Source organism: Anser anser (genome assembly GCF_964211835.1).
Source record: "Anser anser genome assembly, chromosome: 1".
NCBI lineage: Eukaryota > Metazoa > Chordata > Aves > Anseriformes > Anatidae > Anser > Anser anser.
In genome coordinates this window covers 197,456,138-197,471,507 of record NC_139720.1, presented here as the reverse complement: position 1 = coordinate 197,471,507, position 15,370 = coordinate 197,456,138, and the positions used below count along the sequence as shown (strand labels likewise).

The following is a 15,370-nucleotide window of genomic DNA, read 5'->3' as shown; positions in this document are numbered from 1 at the left end:
ATTTACTTACATTTCCTTTAAATATTTTAAGGTCTGACATTGATTAATTCCAGTTTTACAGTCAGAATAGACCACTTAATCTGTTAAGCTCCCTCATCTGACCATGGAGCACCTCTCCTATGAAGAAAGACTGAGACAGCAGAGGATGTTCAGCTTGAAGAAGAGAAGGCCTCGTTGCATCTTTTCAATACTTAAAGGGGGCTTATAAAATAGACGGGGAGCAATTTTTGCTCGGGCAGACACTGTTAGTGCAAGGGGGGATGGTTTTAAACTAAAAGAGGAGAGATTTAGGTTAGAGGTTAGGAGGAAATTCTATACTGTGAGGGTGGTGAGACACTGAAACAGGTTGCCCAGAGAAGCTGTGGATGCCCCGTCCGTGGAGGTGTTCAAGACCAGGGTGGATGAGGCTTTGGGCAAGCTGGTCTGGTGGGAGGTGTCCCTGCCCATGGCAGGGGTATTGGAATGAGATGATCTTTAAAGCTCTTTCTGACCCAAGCCATTCTTTGATTCTACGATTTATGTGGCATAAATTACAAAATTAAACTCACCTAGCCTGTTGCTTGGTAAACCTGGCAATTTATGCCTATTTAAAAAACATTCAGCATTGATGGGCTTTGCTTGGTGGGCTGGCTGACTGACTGATTTGGGGTTTGGTTTTAAGGAGGAAGAAGAGGACAAGGCAGTTAGATTGAATTAGTTATTAAAGTTTAGACTTCAAGCTAGTGTGGAATTGATTTTCATAGTATTTTGTTATCATTTGTGCTACTTTCTCTATTGATAAGGACTAATTTCAACTTAGTTCTTATTCTGTGAACTCAGTGGTTCTTTTATAGTTTCTCTTTTTATGACTTTTTCTCTGCTCCTCTTTTCTATAAAATTAAAAAAAATCACAGATAAAAAACAACAGAGTTTTAAGTAGAAGCAAAAATTTTAATGAATAAAATGCACAGGTTAAGCTTCCTGATTTCTTTTATCCAATAACACTGTCTTGTTTTATAACATACAGTGTAGGATATCTTAACTGAAATCCTTTCACAATTTCATTTTATTCCTCCTGTTTCTTTAATACTACTTTTAAAACTGAGAAATAACCACAGTCCCACATCATTTGCATTGAAAAACAAAACAACCCCCCCCCCCCCAAACCTTACATGGTACTGAAACAATTGATATATTCGTTTTTAACATTATAAACATTTTTCATGTTTGACACCCTTTCAGTATTATTTTGAATATTTTAACTTGAATGTTCAGGTTCTCTGCTGGCATAGATAGGCATAACTTCTATAATTATCATTTGAACTACTTCAGTTTACACCAGCTGAAAACATGGGCTTTGTTGCCAGATGTAGATTCATGAAAGGTTTCAACCTGTGCGATTCTCTTGGTATCACTACTTTCTATTTTCCCCAGTGCCATACTAACTGATGATTTCTGTAGGGAATACTGTTCCCTTTTCCTGCTCTTCAGTCTGCTTTGAGATGACACCTCAATATTTCTATACCTGCAGCTTCTTCCAAATATCATATGGGCATCTATTTCTAGGGGGATGTTCCCATTCAAATTCCTTTGAATTTTCTAACTTTAGTGTTGCAACCTAGTGTTATGCTGCTGATGGCATCACCATGCAGTCCTGACTCATTCATTACATGTCTGAATCCCCAGTACTTGAAAAATAATTTTACAAAGAGCAGGAGGGTTAGTTTTAAAAAGAAACACTCCAGGGATTATCAACTCGATGTCTTCGGAATTGCTAGAAGATTCTGAGAAGATGCTAGACATGCATAGATTACTGGAAATTAGTAGTGCTTATGATCATGGAGGATGTATCCAGCATCTCACTTTAATGAGAGACAAACTTTAAATGGTGTAATGCCCCTTGAAATGCTTATCATTTCTTCTTCTTTCCTGTTAAGTTAATTCAGTTCCAGACTGACATACAGCTATAGAGTTCCATATATACAGTATACATTTGTTTCTAGGTATCCAGTGCATATTCACAGAACCTTGCTTTCCTCTAATAAACCTATATGCCCATATTATTACTTCCATGTACTACAAGCTGCTCTGCAGCCTGTAACATGTCATTCAACTGTAATCAGCACCAAAATATGGAGTTAGTGTGCAGGACACGGACAATTCTTTTGCTCCAGATGCTGTATTCAAATTGCAAAGATCCATTGAAGAGGTAGAGGTAACCTAAGAAAAAAGAAAATTAAAATGAATTAACCCTGAAAAATCTGTTATATTAAAATTTTCCTTCAAAATAAAATTACCTGTTTTGTCTTAATGTTTAATAACTCTTACAATATTTTAGTAAAAATGCAATATTTTAGTATTTAAAATGTTGAGCTAAATTTTTGAGAGTCTTCATTCCATTTGTATGATCTGGATCAGTTTTTTAAAATAAATAATATCTTAACCTAGTGTCAAGTTCTGTGTTTTATTATTATATAACATTTTTTTAGGAAAACATTAACAGGAAAACCCTGGTTTTAAGTCTCTGACTTGGAAACACTCCTGGAAAAACTGGCTATGAATGATCTGGATTTGAAGAAATAGAAACATTATGATGCATTTGTATTATGCATATCGCTTAGGTTCTCTTAGCAAGGTCTCCTTTGGATTCTCAAATACATATCTCCACAGTTTATAAGAGCATCTTTGCCAGAGTGCAACTGAGATCAGAAAATTGATTCAGGCAAGAACAGAAGTGCTGATGTCAAAATAAATAAATAAATAAATAAATAAATAAATTGAAATTACAAATGACAGAATTTCCCACAGGTTGTTAATCTCAGGTTTCAGCCACAACTAATTGTAATAAAGCTTTGTTAATTGGGCTATATACCATTTCTGTGATAGACTGCATCCACTCGATCACCAATTCCTGCAAATTCTTCCTCTATCAGTCTGGGGTAGCCTGCTTCCATCACCTCTGTCTCTTCATCATAACTACATTAAACATAAAAGAAAATAAAAATTCAGAGGATTTAGACAGCCTTAGATTTGGTGTGTGCCCTTTGTATGCATTGAATTTACCCACATCAAGAGTAGCCAGGAGCCATTGGGTACCGCATGTCTAGTGCACTAATGAAACTCAGTGTAATAACCAGGGCACCCTTACACCACAAGTACAATCCCAATAATCACAAAACCAGTAAAGTCACATTTTCAGAAGTATATAAGCTACATACTATAGGGAGGTGATGGTACTTGGACATATCAGCGCTGCAAGCGTACCCTAAGGCTGCTTAACACACAGGTTCTGGGAAGGGATGGTGACATCTTTCTTGATTATACAAATGACCTGGCTGTCAACCCCATTTCTGGCCAGGAAAAAAATGGCCATCCTAGGGTAAGATAGATTTCTTGCTCTCACAGACCAGCACTAATATCCAGCTTGTGCCACACAAGTGAATCTAGGAAGCAAGATAGGAATTTTATCTAGGAGACATCCAGACTCTCCTGCATCAGGGCAATTTGTTCTTCTCTCCTTTCTTTCACTTTCCTAGCTTTTACAGGCTGTGACTGCGTATTTATATCATGAATGTGCATGCAAGACTTCTATTCTACACAGCTGTTGCACCCATGAAAACCACACACTGGCAACATCTGAGCCACAATGTAGTGCCTGGTTTGAACCCCCCCAACTGATTTTTTGAATATTCTGGACAGGTTATGACTAAGGATGCTGAAAAAAAGCACCACTCTGTCTGCAGCTTACCTCCAGTACTTATTTCCAGTAAAAAAGAGAGTCTTGCCAGTGTCTTTAATATGGACAACTGCATCTATTCTTTTCATTTCTTTTGGGAATCCCATTTCATATATCTTTTTAGGAAAGCCTTCAACTATGTCATAGCCATTCATAGCCCAGACTTTCTTTCCTGAAAATAAGAACAAAGTATGTATAAGTCTTTTGTAAAAAGGCTCAGCTTTGAGAGAAGGATAAAATGAGGATGCCAGGGTCCTTATTTTCATAAAACTAACAGATTCTTAGGCCATGTACTCTGTGTGTATTAAACTATTTATGCTAAATTTAATCCTAGGCATCTGATCTTGTGTACATGTGCTAACTTACTGAAGGTTGTGTAAGTTTGCATGGGGTGAAGCCAGCATTCATAGGTTGTCTTTTGAACAAGGAAGATAGAATGTTATGTTCTTCCATCGATTACCTCTTGATCATTTACTGAACTTGACTATATATATATATATTTTCTACATACAGTAGAATAAAAAACTCACCTTTAAACATGAAGACAAGATCTTTAATGGGGTTTTCATAAGCTGCATCTATTTTGTTTGGAAGCTCTGGCCAAAATGATTTAATTAAAACCAGCTCTGCATCAACCATCTGAGGGTGCAGTCGCCAGAAAAACCTAGCTCAGAAAAAGAAAATATTGCATTTTTAGTGTCAGACTACAAAATAGCAGTATCCTCGATGTTCTGTACTAAAAATGAATTAATGGAGAATGACATTTTTCACAACATACAATTTTCAATACATAGAGGCCGTGGTAAGACTTTCCTCAGTCATCAGACTGCAGACCAATTCTGTCATTCACGTACTGTTATCATTTCAAAAGACAAAGGTGAATCTTCAAAGTACAACTTCATTCAGATAAATGTTAGTAAATTTTTGCATATTGAAGAAAGCCCTGTGAAATGAAAACTCTGTAAAAATGGGGTCAGCCTTCAGCTGCATCAGCTTCACTTCACATCATTGGGCAGTCAAGTCTGTAACTGCATTATAAATCCTGCCTAAAAAGATATTATGTAACTTCTTATAGGCATCTATGTAGATTTGGGATTTTTTTTTTAATTTATGTTTATTCAAATCTTTAGTGAAAAACTGAAACGTCTCTTTCTCTTGCTCAAATTTTATCACGTACCAACAATCCATCATATAGCAATCTCGTTACCTGTCCTTGAAGACCAGCATTTCTCCACGAAGTTCTGTTATTGCATCAAGTGATAATTCTGGATCACATTTCTCTGGTGTTTTAGGATGTTTTGGGTTCGGATCTCTGCCTCCAGCACCTGGAATCATGTAGTATGATAGGTTTAAAAACTTTCTTTCCCTTTTCCTGGATCATAATATTAAATAGGACATGGAAGAGTTCCCAAAAATCATGACGAATACTAGCATAATGAGCAAACCATTTATATTGGGGAAAACAGTTTTCTCCTTCTCTCCTTTAGCCAAATATGTTAATGGCCTTTGTAGTTCAGCTGTGCTGCAAAGATATTAAATGGACTTGCTTCCTTCTTTATCCTAAGTTTTGAAGGTCCCCTAAAAGTTTTATTCTTTCCATGATGGAACATTGAAAAAAGAATATTTGTTTCTCCTTTCTACTTCTCCTTGTTTCACCTTCTCTTATGTGGTAAAAAGGTCAAAAGAATCTACGAGCCCCTCACCACATGAAAGAGCTAGCAGCAGTCCACTGAAAAGTTACTTCAATGTTATTTCTTTTTCCGCTGAACAATTAAATCTGAGCATCTTCTGCTCCTAAAGAATTCTATTCCTAAAGATTGGTTGCCAAGAATTCAGTGATTAGGACTTAATCAGTCATGACTGTTGCTAGTGAGCATCTGCAGCTCTTCAGAAACAGTGCAGTGCATCTGTAACAGGTTATAATGACACCAGAAATATATATATTATACAGACTTACCATAGAGCTCTTGGATCCCTTGCACATCATCATCAGGAAGCACAAAACCAGTTTTTCCAGTATATGTGTAAATTGGAAACATCAGAGCTCCAGGGTCTCTGGAGTGTTCAAGTCCCAGTGAATGACCAAATTCATGGGCAGCAACAAGAAACAAATTATACCCTATAACAAACCCCAATGAAAGAAAATTTATAACCCTGGATAACCAAAGTGGACTTAACTACTCAATTAACATTAACACTGTGCTTTAACGTGGGATAATGAAGGAGATAATTGGAGAAATGGAAAAGTAATGTATAACTGATCGTCTTTTTCCAGTGACTATAAGTTTTGTTTTAATAAGGGCTCAATCAGTTCACTATCTCATAGTTGTTCTTCAAGCTAAATCTTATTTGACAACGGTGTTCTGTAGGCAGCTTTAGGTTCCTTGAAATTTCTTAGCAACACTGGGAAGATCTACAGTGGAGTCTTAGTCCCACTAAAGTCAAGAAAATATTTGTTGGGAATTCACCTCCAATGGAGAGCCTGTGTTGGTTTTGGTACTGCATCAATTAGCTTTGATGCCAGGAAGGTGAAATAACACTATCGAAAAAAAAAAAAATGTTTTGTTCTATTAAAGCTCAAAGCTCTCTCCTGAATAGGCAAGATGAAGAATTTTCGAATTAGATATAAGTAGCTGACTTGCAGCTGAGCTAAGTATATGCTTTTTTGCAAGTTTTAGGAAGATCATTCCCAACTAGCTGCCTTTGAGCAGAGTGAAATGTCTAGCTGACAGAATAGCTTGTACATGTTTTTTTGTTTGTTTGTTTGTTTTTTAAACCACTCCACTTACGATTTGTAAATCTGAAAACTTATTGTAGGCATATGTTATACTCCCATTTATGACTGGGGATTAAACTCAGTTTCCTATGAATAGACAGTGAACATACTGGTTAAAAAACAGGAAAACAGACAAAACAAACCATTTACAAACATCAAAAGGTAGAAATTATCCATCTATCACTGTCAGAAATAATCTCAGGAACCTCTGTTACCTCTAGAATCATCTGACCAAGTTTCATCATCATCAAAATGGGCATCTCCTCCATAGTCCGGACCAGGGGGGAAGGCATGAGCCAGTAATCCAGAGGGTCCATCAAAGGGGTAAAAGTCGCCGTGTTCTATACAACAACATTCAAACCAATGAAATCAATTATATTGCATCTTATCAAATTGGCAGCAATATAACTGTAATGAAAAAGAATTTGTTGTGTGTTACCTTTAGTACCAAAGGAGATCATGATATCAGCTATGCCACTTCGTATTCTGGTGAAGTTAAGTGGTGTCACATCAGACCAAACTTTGAATGCTTTTTTGAAAGCTCTGTCTACTTCCGCACGTCTCAGATCTGATGTGTAATTCATAATTCTATCAAGAAGATTAATATCTCCAGTTAAATTGTGTAGATTGAAGCAACTGTGTAATACATTTTTATCTGACTGTACACCTTATTAAAAAGTTTTGCTTGTTTCTGCCCTTTGTTCTTATCTAAAACCAAAGAGACAGCAGCATATAATACTCCAAGAAATCAAAATAACCATTTCCATTGCAGTTATTCAGAGACATGTGAAATGATCCAACAGATTTCTACAATAAATTTTATATGCACCAGAGGATTTAGAAAATGACAAATTGGCATCAAGTCAAACCATATCACTAACTTAAAACTATTTTAATGCCATATAAAATATCTCAGGACTCTCACTTCCTGGAGGAACAAACATGAACCAAAGAACTTTCTGTAGTCTTGAATCACCAGTATTAAAGTAATTATTACCAGATACTGGACTGGTATTTCTGAAAGAGTTCAGTGATTTTATATTTGGAATCTGCTACCCAGGGTCAACTGCCTGAGGACATGATGTAGTGAGGGACTCATCTAACCAAGCAAAGATATCTACAGCTGGGCTGTGAAATGGAAGAGGAACAAGGATCAGTCCCATGTCTCACAGCCACATTACATGGACTGTTTTGCATGCACACTGCTTTGAGATAACCCCTCTTGAGCAGATTTGTCCAGGACAGACCTAGGTGGAGCACACAACAAGCCTGGTCCAAAACAGAGCCAACCTAACGATTAAGTTCTGCAAGCTCAGTCCCTACCCCTCTTTCATTTGGAACCATGGATGTGCCCAGAGTGTTTATATGGAGGCCAGCTCAGGAGTGAGTGGCTTACACCACATTGGCTTTCCTACATGAAAAAGTCCAATAAAAAAAAATATTTGTATTTACTTCCTCAGACCGTATGGTGGTTCTAGGGGACCTTTCCAAAAGTAGGGCTGTAAAGACTATAAACTGCAACTTAAATTTTGTCAAACTTGAACACACTCTTCTCCCATCAACTTCATGTACTGAGCAACCTATGGAACAAGCTACATGGAAAGAAGGAACAGTAATAACATTCAAAATGCCATGCATTTACCTGTATGTCAAATTTGTTTTTGACCACTTGAGTTTTCTAGGGAAAAAGTTATATTCTCCCACATCTGGGACACCACATCTTGGTTTCCGCATGAGCTCATATGTTTCTTCATCTAATTTTCCTGTCACCTCCAAGCCAAAAAAAGCCTGCATTTCTCGAAGTTTAGATGCCACTGTGTTGGCACTCTTCTTCATTATGCCAGTGGGATTCAGACGGAGATCATAGTGAGTCCTGAGGTAGCGCTAAGAAGGTAAAAAAAAGTAATAAGCCTGATTTCCAAACAGCTGTAACTACAAAAGTATTTATAAAAAATGCAAATTAATTATTTTATACTGTACCTCTGCAAACTGAAGGTCTTCCTCTGTGAATTCATGGCTATCTTCAAGAGGAATAGGAATTGTCAGACAAAATGACAAACCCAACAAGAAAAAGAAGACAGCTGAAAGCCTTGACTGCATCATGTTGGATTTGTGAAGTCTGAAGCCCTGATGTTTTAGAGAGCAGTTACCTTTACTTTTATAGTCCTACCCCAGTGAGTCACCACTTAGGGACAAGTTAGAACTTCCTTGTCACTGAAAGTAAACATGCTTAGACAACTACTTTTTCTTTCCTCCCCGATGCTGTGGTTTAGGCATCTGTTGTCCCACTGAGGTCTCTGAAACAGTATCTTCATATAAACACAGTCTCAGAATTTACATGGGTTGTGGGAATAAATGGGCAGAAGAAAACATCACTTTTTGATTATTTTGCAATAACTTACACTGGCTTATTTCTCCTCTCTGCTGGAGTGATTGCTACTATTCTACTATTTGATAAAAAATAGAAGAGTTTTACAAATTTTTAAGCAAATTCTGCAACTTTTCAGTAGTTATACAGAGGCAGTTATATTTTAAATAAATGCTGCTTTGGCTGATGAGAAGTAACATCATGGAGTTTATAATATGACACCACATTTCCTTGTTTCTGTAAGGAAATATAATTCTAAAGCATTAATACTAATTATACTTCAGGGATCCTTAAAGTGACTTCCTGTCTATCTTTCAAACTAATTTACAGCTTGAGGAAAAAAAATATCAGAAATGTTAAACACCAGGAAAAAGCTTTGAATATTTAAAAGTGTTTTTGATTAGTAGTAAAGCAGGTCATGTAAAGTTCATACAATCTGTCTTCCTTAAAAACATGAATTTAATTTACTTCATGAGAAGTAAATTCTACATTCTACAGCTGTAGATCAATGAGAAAGCTACTTCTCTGAGAGAGACAACCTAACAGCTATAGGCAGGCAATGAATCTGTGTGTCTAGAATGACAGAAATATGTGATTTTGAGTTACGAGGTGGAAAATAGTATAAATCTGGCATTATGACATACATGGGCATTACTATGTTGAAGGTTCATTGATGACTAGTGTCTCCCCAGGGTCACTCCAACCTTAGCTGCTGCTAAGACTTGTATCGCAACACGTGCCCATGAGCGTGGATGCCAAGTGGAGGTCCTGTTCCACCTGAATTCACTCTCCTCTTTTGTGGAGGCTATTCTGGCATGGAAATCCTCAAGCAGCTTTCTGGTAGACATTGGTAAACACTTTCTGGTACACACTACCCTGCAATTGATGTTGCCTTGTTGACAAAACAGGAAACAAATAAAAATCAGTGTAGCTCGCTGTGAAAAAGCTCAATCTGTTACTCAAACAGCATTAGGAACTATTTCCTGAGACTTTGCAAAGTTGTGAGCATCACTGTTCTGCAGAACAGTACCAAACATATCTCAGAAATCTGTAAATAAAATGAAAAACTTTAAACTGCACAGTTAAAATTCTTGTGATTTCCAGATTCCCTGAAATGAGCTTTCTTGCACCTAAGGGAGAATAATTGTATACCAGCATTTGTATATCATTGCACTTTGCCAAGTTTAACAAAAAGTGTTTTACCTTTATCCAACTTCTCTTTGTCAGTTGTGACATTGGGACCTTTGCTTCTGAAATAAGAGAATTTAATTTAGAAGCTAATTGCCACTGTAAAAATGTGATCAGTCCATTGTTTTTTATGACAGAATAATCCCAAATTATTCCTAAGTGTTTTCAGGATTACGTTAATAAATATAGGTTAGCTAACTGGAAAAAAAGGCAACATTTCTGAAAACAATTTATTTTTAGATTTGTGTAAGAAGAGATGCATAAAGCTGGGCCTTAAGCTATTATAAGACAATGAAAAAAGCAAAATCACAGCCCATTGCTTTGAACAGATTCTGCATGTGATTAGATAACATTTAAAGTGAAAAATGTGAGGAGTCTATAATTATTTGGTTGCACAGAGTAAACAAAAATTGTAAGACAGAAATTGATTTCTCAAAGAAAGTGTAATGAGTATTCTGTGTATGCACTGTTGCTGAACTGTGTTTTCTGCACATTTGGTTGATTCCCTTGGGAGCCTTCGCCATGCAAATATACATGATCCAATATGTTTTCTTGCACATTTTATTTCTATTGCTATTTATAGTACACTAGTGGCAAGAGGCCCATATAGAGGCACAGATTTTGTTTGTTCCCTGTACACAAAATGAAGAGACACTGACAAAGCACCGTGCAAACAAGCATACTGAAGTGGCAGTGAAAATCAGCACTGTTCCCCCTTTTCAGAAAAAACATTACAGACGTAGTGTGTGATTTTTTTTTTTCTTTAAGGGCAGTCAAAAAGACTTTGACAGAGCTGAGAACTAAGTACAGAACCCTGAATTTGCTCTCTGTTACCTTAGTGCATTGACCCTAAAGCCTTTTCTAGGAAGTGGAGATTTTAAAGTTGGCAAGGACATATGGCAACTTCAAAGCCTGCCAGTCTTGGGCAATGTAAGATATTCAAGTTATTGCTCAGGCTCAAGTGATGCCACTGTCCGAGTTTAAAAATAAAAATAAAAAAATAATAAAAAATGGAGCTAAAAACTGTGAAGAGAGATGTAAATAGAGATAAAAGCAGACAGCAGTAGTTCATAGACCTTGTGCTGACCCCACTGCAAACAAGCAAGCACAAAGAAGTTACATTTTGCAAACACTGAAACCCACAAAACTGCTGAATACTATGTTTTGAATAAGCACTGCAAAATTTCTGCAGTCCTGGCATCTTGTGGGTGTGGGTAAAGTTGGCTGGGCTGATGGTAATTTTCACAGGCACAGCAGAGACTGGAATAAGCACGCTGTTTTTTCCCCCAAAGAAAAAAATGAATAAAGAGGAATGGGAGAAATGGTAAGAAGAAATGAAGTACCTCAAACCAGCATTAAAGTACTAAGTATTTGAAAACAAAGATTGTGCCAACCATATAGCTTCAACATGCATTTTGTGACCGCAGATAATTGAAAGGTGTCATGTTTTGATTTACCCCCTGTGTTTGGTGCTCAAAATAGCATTGGGGAGTGAACGTGGTGAATGCTTTCTAACTCTGAAACAGCAGGCACTTCACTCAAGACAAATAAACTAAGATAAATAAAGTCAATGGGCCAATTTGCTAATGTTTCTTACCACAAGTTGTATTCCAAGTTGGAACGTCTCCAGTGCCTAGGGTTACACCATCATGTTTAAATCAGCTTCCTCTGAGAAGGAAGGTATTCTGAGAGCCATTGTGCAGCTGGATAAATTAAGTCCTGGAGTGGTTAAAAACACATGCCCCAGCTCTGCCTCTGCAGGTTTGACTCCATCTGCAGGATCTGTTACAAGAGGGGGCCAATGACATGGGAATGGCTCCCACGGGCAGGTCTTCAGCTGGAACGGCCAAGGATATTGCGCACGCCTGACTCCTTTTTAAATCAAACCGCAGCATCCCTGTGCCATTTACTGGCCAAAAGATGCAACTGGGATGCTTGGATGTGTTCAGCAGGGGCTAGTGCCAGAGGCAAAAAACATATATACATTTTTGAAAAGGCAATGGCTCTTGATCAAATGAGTCCCTGCAGACCCTGTGGACCACTTTGTCCTACAGAGGCAAACTATTTGGATGGACTGCCTTTCTGCTTGCCTACATAGCAAAGCAACTTGCAGCACAGCACCTGCTCGAGCTTGGCAGGACCTGGGTGCTGCTGCCACACTGGGAGCTGCTGATCAGCAGCACCTTCTGTATTCATTAAGCTCCAGGGAAAGACTCAGCTGCAGAAGAAAAAAGAACTAAAATTTAAAAGAACTAAATAGAAGAAAAAAAAAAAAGAACTAAATTTGGGTATCTTCCTGGGTGCTGTGTGTCTAAACTTTCATTATAAATGATGAAAAGTTGGTCAATACACTCACTAAACTCTAGAGAACATTTCAGCTTACTCTGAGGTAGGCACCTAGGGCTTATAGTTGTTGACACAGACATCCAACATTGTTTGAAGGACAAACAGCTCTAATCATTCCTTCATTATATCTGACAGTCTCATGCAAATGTCTTGGGTTCCCTCCTGCATCTCAAATGCCACTGGATGCCTCTCTTCAAGGTGATGTGCTGACCCCTCACAGCTGGGTACTGCTGATTGTAATGACCTGATAGCCACCATCTGTAGAGGAGCCCTACCATCCAACGCACACAGAGATACACATTGCAGGTGACTTATTCTGTACAAACAACTCCTGGCCTGGCAGAAACTCAACAGATATGGGAAATGGGCCCCAGAGAAGTGCAGGCATCCCAGTCAGCTACTCCATGCAAGGCAGTAGCTGCAAACTCCCACAGAGGTCAGACCATGCTCTGTTCCTCCTTACCACTCTGAGCACTCACCAGGACCACAGCTGCCTTCCAGTTCTGCTGGAATGTCAATTTTTGTACATATGTAGTGGTATGTCACTAGGTACTGACCTGCTCGAGAACTGGTTCATTTGTTGTGCTTCTCACTGCAGTCAGGATAGTGCTCCTGTATCCAAGCTGCACTAACAGTTTGAGGAAGACACTTATAGCAGTTGCTGTAATTGAATTTTATTGAGTTGTGAAAGAAATAGATGGAACTTGTAAAAAAAAAGAGATAATTATTTGAAGAATGACAGCAGTCATTGTGTGCTAAGCTTGTATTTTATTCTTTCATTAAGGTTACTTTATTACTTTGTAAAATGTGGTACCCAATTGTTCAAGTCCAATAAACTCTGACTGGTCTCTTTTGGATATTCTACAAGTAGGGTTTAATGTTTAATACAAAGTTTACTTACTTGATTTTTCTTTTAAAGTTACATGGAATTTCGATTTAGCACAGTGATGTAGCAATACACTCAAATCACAATAAATTACAGTTACAAAGTGCAATTACAAATTACAGTTACAGAGTACAATTGCAACATTCAGCTGAATCACAATACAAATGTGATCCTTATTACCAGTCTCTGTTATATGCTCACTGTAATGCCACTGGGTGTCCACCGTTCCCATAAAGTAGTACATGGGTTGAAATCAGCTCACCCTTTGCTCTCTTCAGAGTTTTTTATTTTTTTATACTCGCTGTGGTGTTGAGCCACATATACATTCCCCATGCTGGTCTGGCTAACTCAGGAATACATTTTGCACTCTTCTGATTAATTCAGGGACAAACATTTACAAAGCTGGTTGATCCACTGAGTTAGCTGGCTGATCTGCTCAGCAGATGTAACCTCCAGTCCCATTTGCATTGAGAAAAGGTCAGATTTCTTTGCAACACCCACCATTAATTGTGCTCTGCATTCTTCCCTGACCTTCATGAGCACATCACCTTTCCCCATCTCCTCAGAGCCTTCTTCCATTGAAGGGGTTCGTTGACTGGTCACACCAATATGCACGTACAAAATATCCTGTTATTTCTATTGCTAGTAAACTGTAGGGAAGCAATATTTTTTTCTCTAGCCAGTATAATTTTGCTCCTAATGGGAAGGAACTGGTTAACAGTACAAATAATGGAAAATAAAAACCCAGTAATCCAGTTCAAAAGTAAAATCTTAATTTTCTATATTTGTCTTTTTGAGACATCCAACGCCCTATATTTCTATTTTTAAAATCCTACTGTTTACATTTGCAAACACAAAATCTATTTAAAGACTACCTCTATAGCACTGTGGGTCTCTGACATTCATAATTAGATCTTGGTTAAGTTTGATGTATTCTATTCCTTGTGTCAACAAAGAAATACATATAATATATAATAAAAACATTTTAATTTTAGTTCTTCCATCGTGGCAAAATATTTTCCCTGTCTGTAAACAGTTTTAGTAACATGCAACTTTATTCTCAAACCTTAAAAAATCCACTATGTATGGATAACTATTGTTCATAGAAATACGTAGTTGGTTGTAGGTGTAGTATAAATCATCAGTAGGAAAAAAACAAATGGCTTGATGATTTATTTATATAGTATTTCAACAGTTACTTCTAAAAGTTTGGACGATCCAGGGTTTAAATAAATTGTTCAAATGAAACAGAAATTCCACACGATTTACGTCCAAGTGGAGTTTGAACTTCAGTTTTGTGAATTCTACACCTTCAGGAAGGACAGATGGCTCTTTTAGAAATGTGAAATTAAAAATGTAATATACTCTGAAATGTTTTTGTTCAGGCAACTTTTTCGTAAAATTGGAGATAGCAGCCTAGCAGAACCACACACATCCTTCTGTCTCCACAAGGTCTTTTCTCTGATGTGTGTTAACACATTTACTATCAGTAATGAGGACTTCCCATGACTTCTGACTCAGCTTTCTACTGATTGGTAATTAAGAAGAGCACTGTACCTTCTGTACTTCCCACGTAATAACAAACCTGAACAAGTACAAGCATTGCTGAATAGATACTGGTATTTCAAACCAGTGCTGCCTCTTGCACTTAACCCTGTGGACAACTTTGTCTTCCTAGGTACTGTAAGAAGAAATGTCACAGAGGAAGAGGGCAGATAATGATGTGGATTTTGAGGAGGGGAGAGAAACCCTCTCTTTAGTGCCAGTTAAAAATATGAAAATTGTGGCTGCTGTTCACAAAATGATAATACATGCTGATTGAGGTATTACAAAACTCTTTTCAGATGCATCAGTCATTAAAAGTACAGCCTAGTTGAACCATATTCTTAATGCCTGTTCTTTTTCCAAGTCAATACCCAATTTCCACCTGAACATCTATCTCAGATTTCTGTTCAGGATCAAAGCCTCCCACATATATAAGCAAATAATTCAATATAATGTGAAATGAATGGGAAAAAAATAAATTGAAGATAAGAAAAAGAGAGAGCATCACAAATGCTAAGGACTGTTGCTTGTCCTCCACAGAAGTGC

At 37.5% G+C, this 15,370-nt stretch overlaps 1 protein-coding gene across 1 annotated transcript; it reads right to left on the bottom strand.

Annotated features, from left to right (window-relative positions):
• Positions 1-909: 909 nt before the first annotated feature.
• LOC310886361 (collagenase 3-like) lies at positions 910-8,647 on the bottom strand. Its single transcript, XM_083810870.1, has 10 exons — positions 8,472-8,647; positions 8,134-8,375; positions 6,931-7,079; positions 6,707-6,832; positions 5,673-5,834; positions 4,923-5,040; positions 4,246-4,379; positions 3,728-3,887; positions 2,852-2,955; positions 910-2,199 (listed from the first exon to the last, which is right to left on the bottom strand). Exons 1-10 carry the CDS (start codon positions 8,592-8,594, stop codon positions 2,099-2,101), a joined length of 1,419 nt encoding a protein of 472 aa, XP_083666996.1. The 5' UTR covers positions 8,595-8,647; the 3' UTR covers positions 910-2,098.
• Between the last annotated feature and the right edge of the window lie 6,723 nt (positions 8,648-15,370).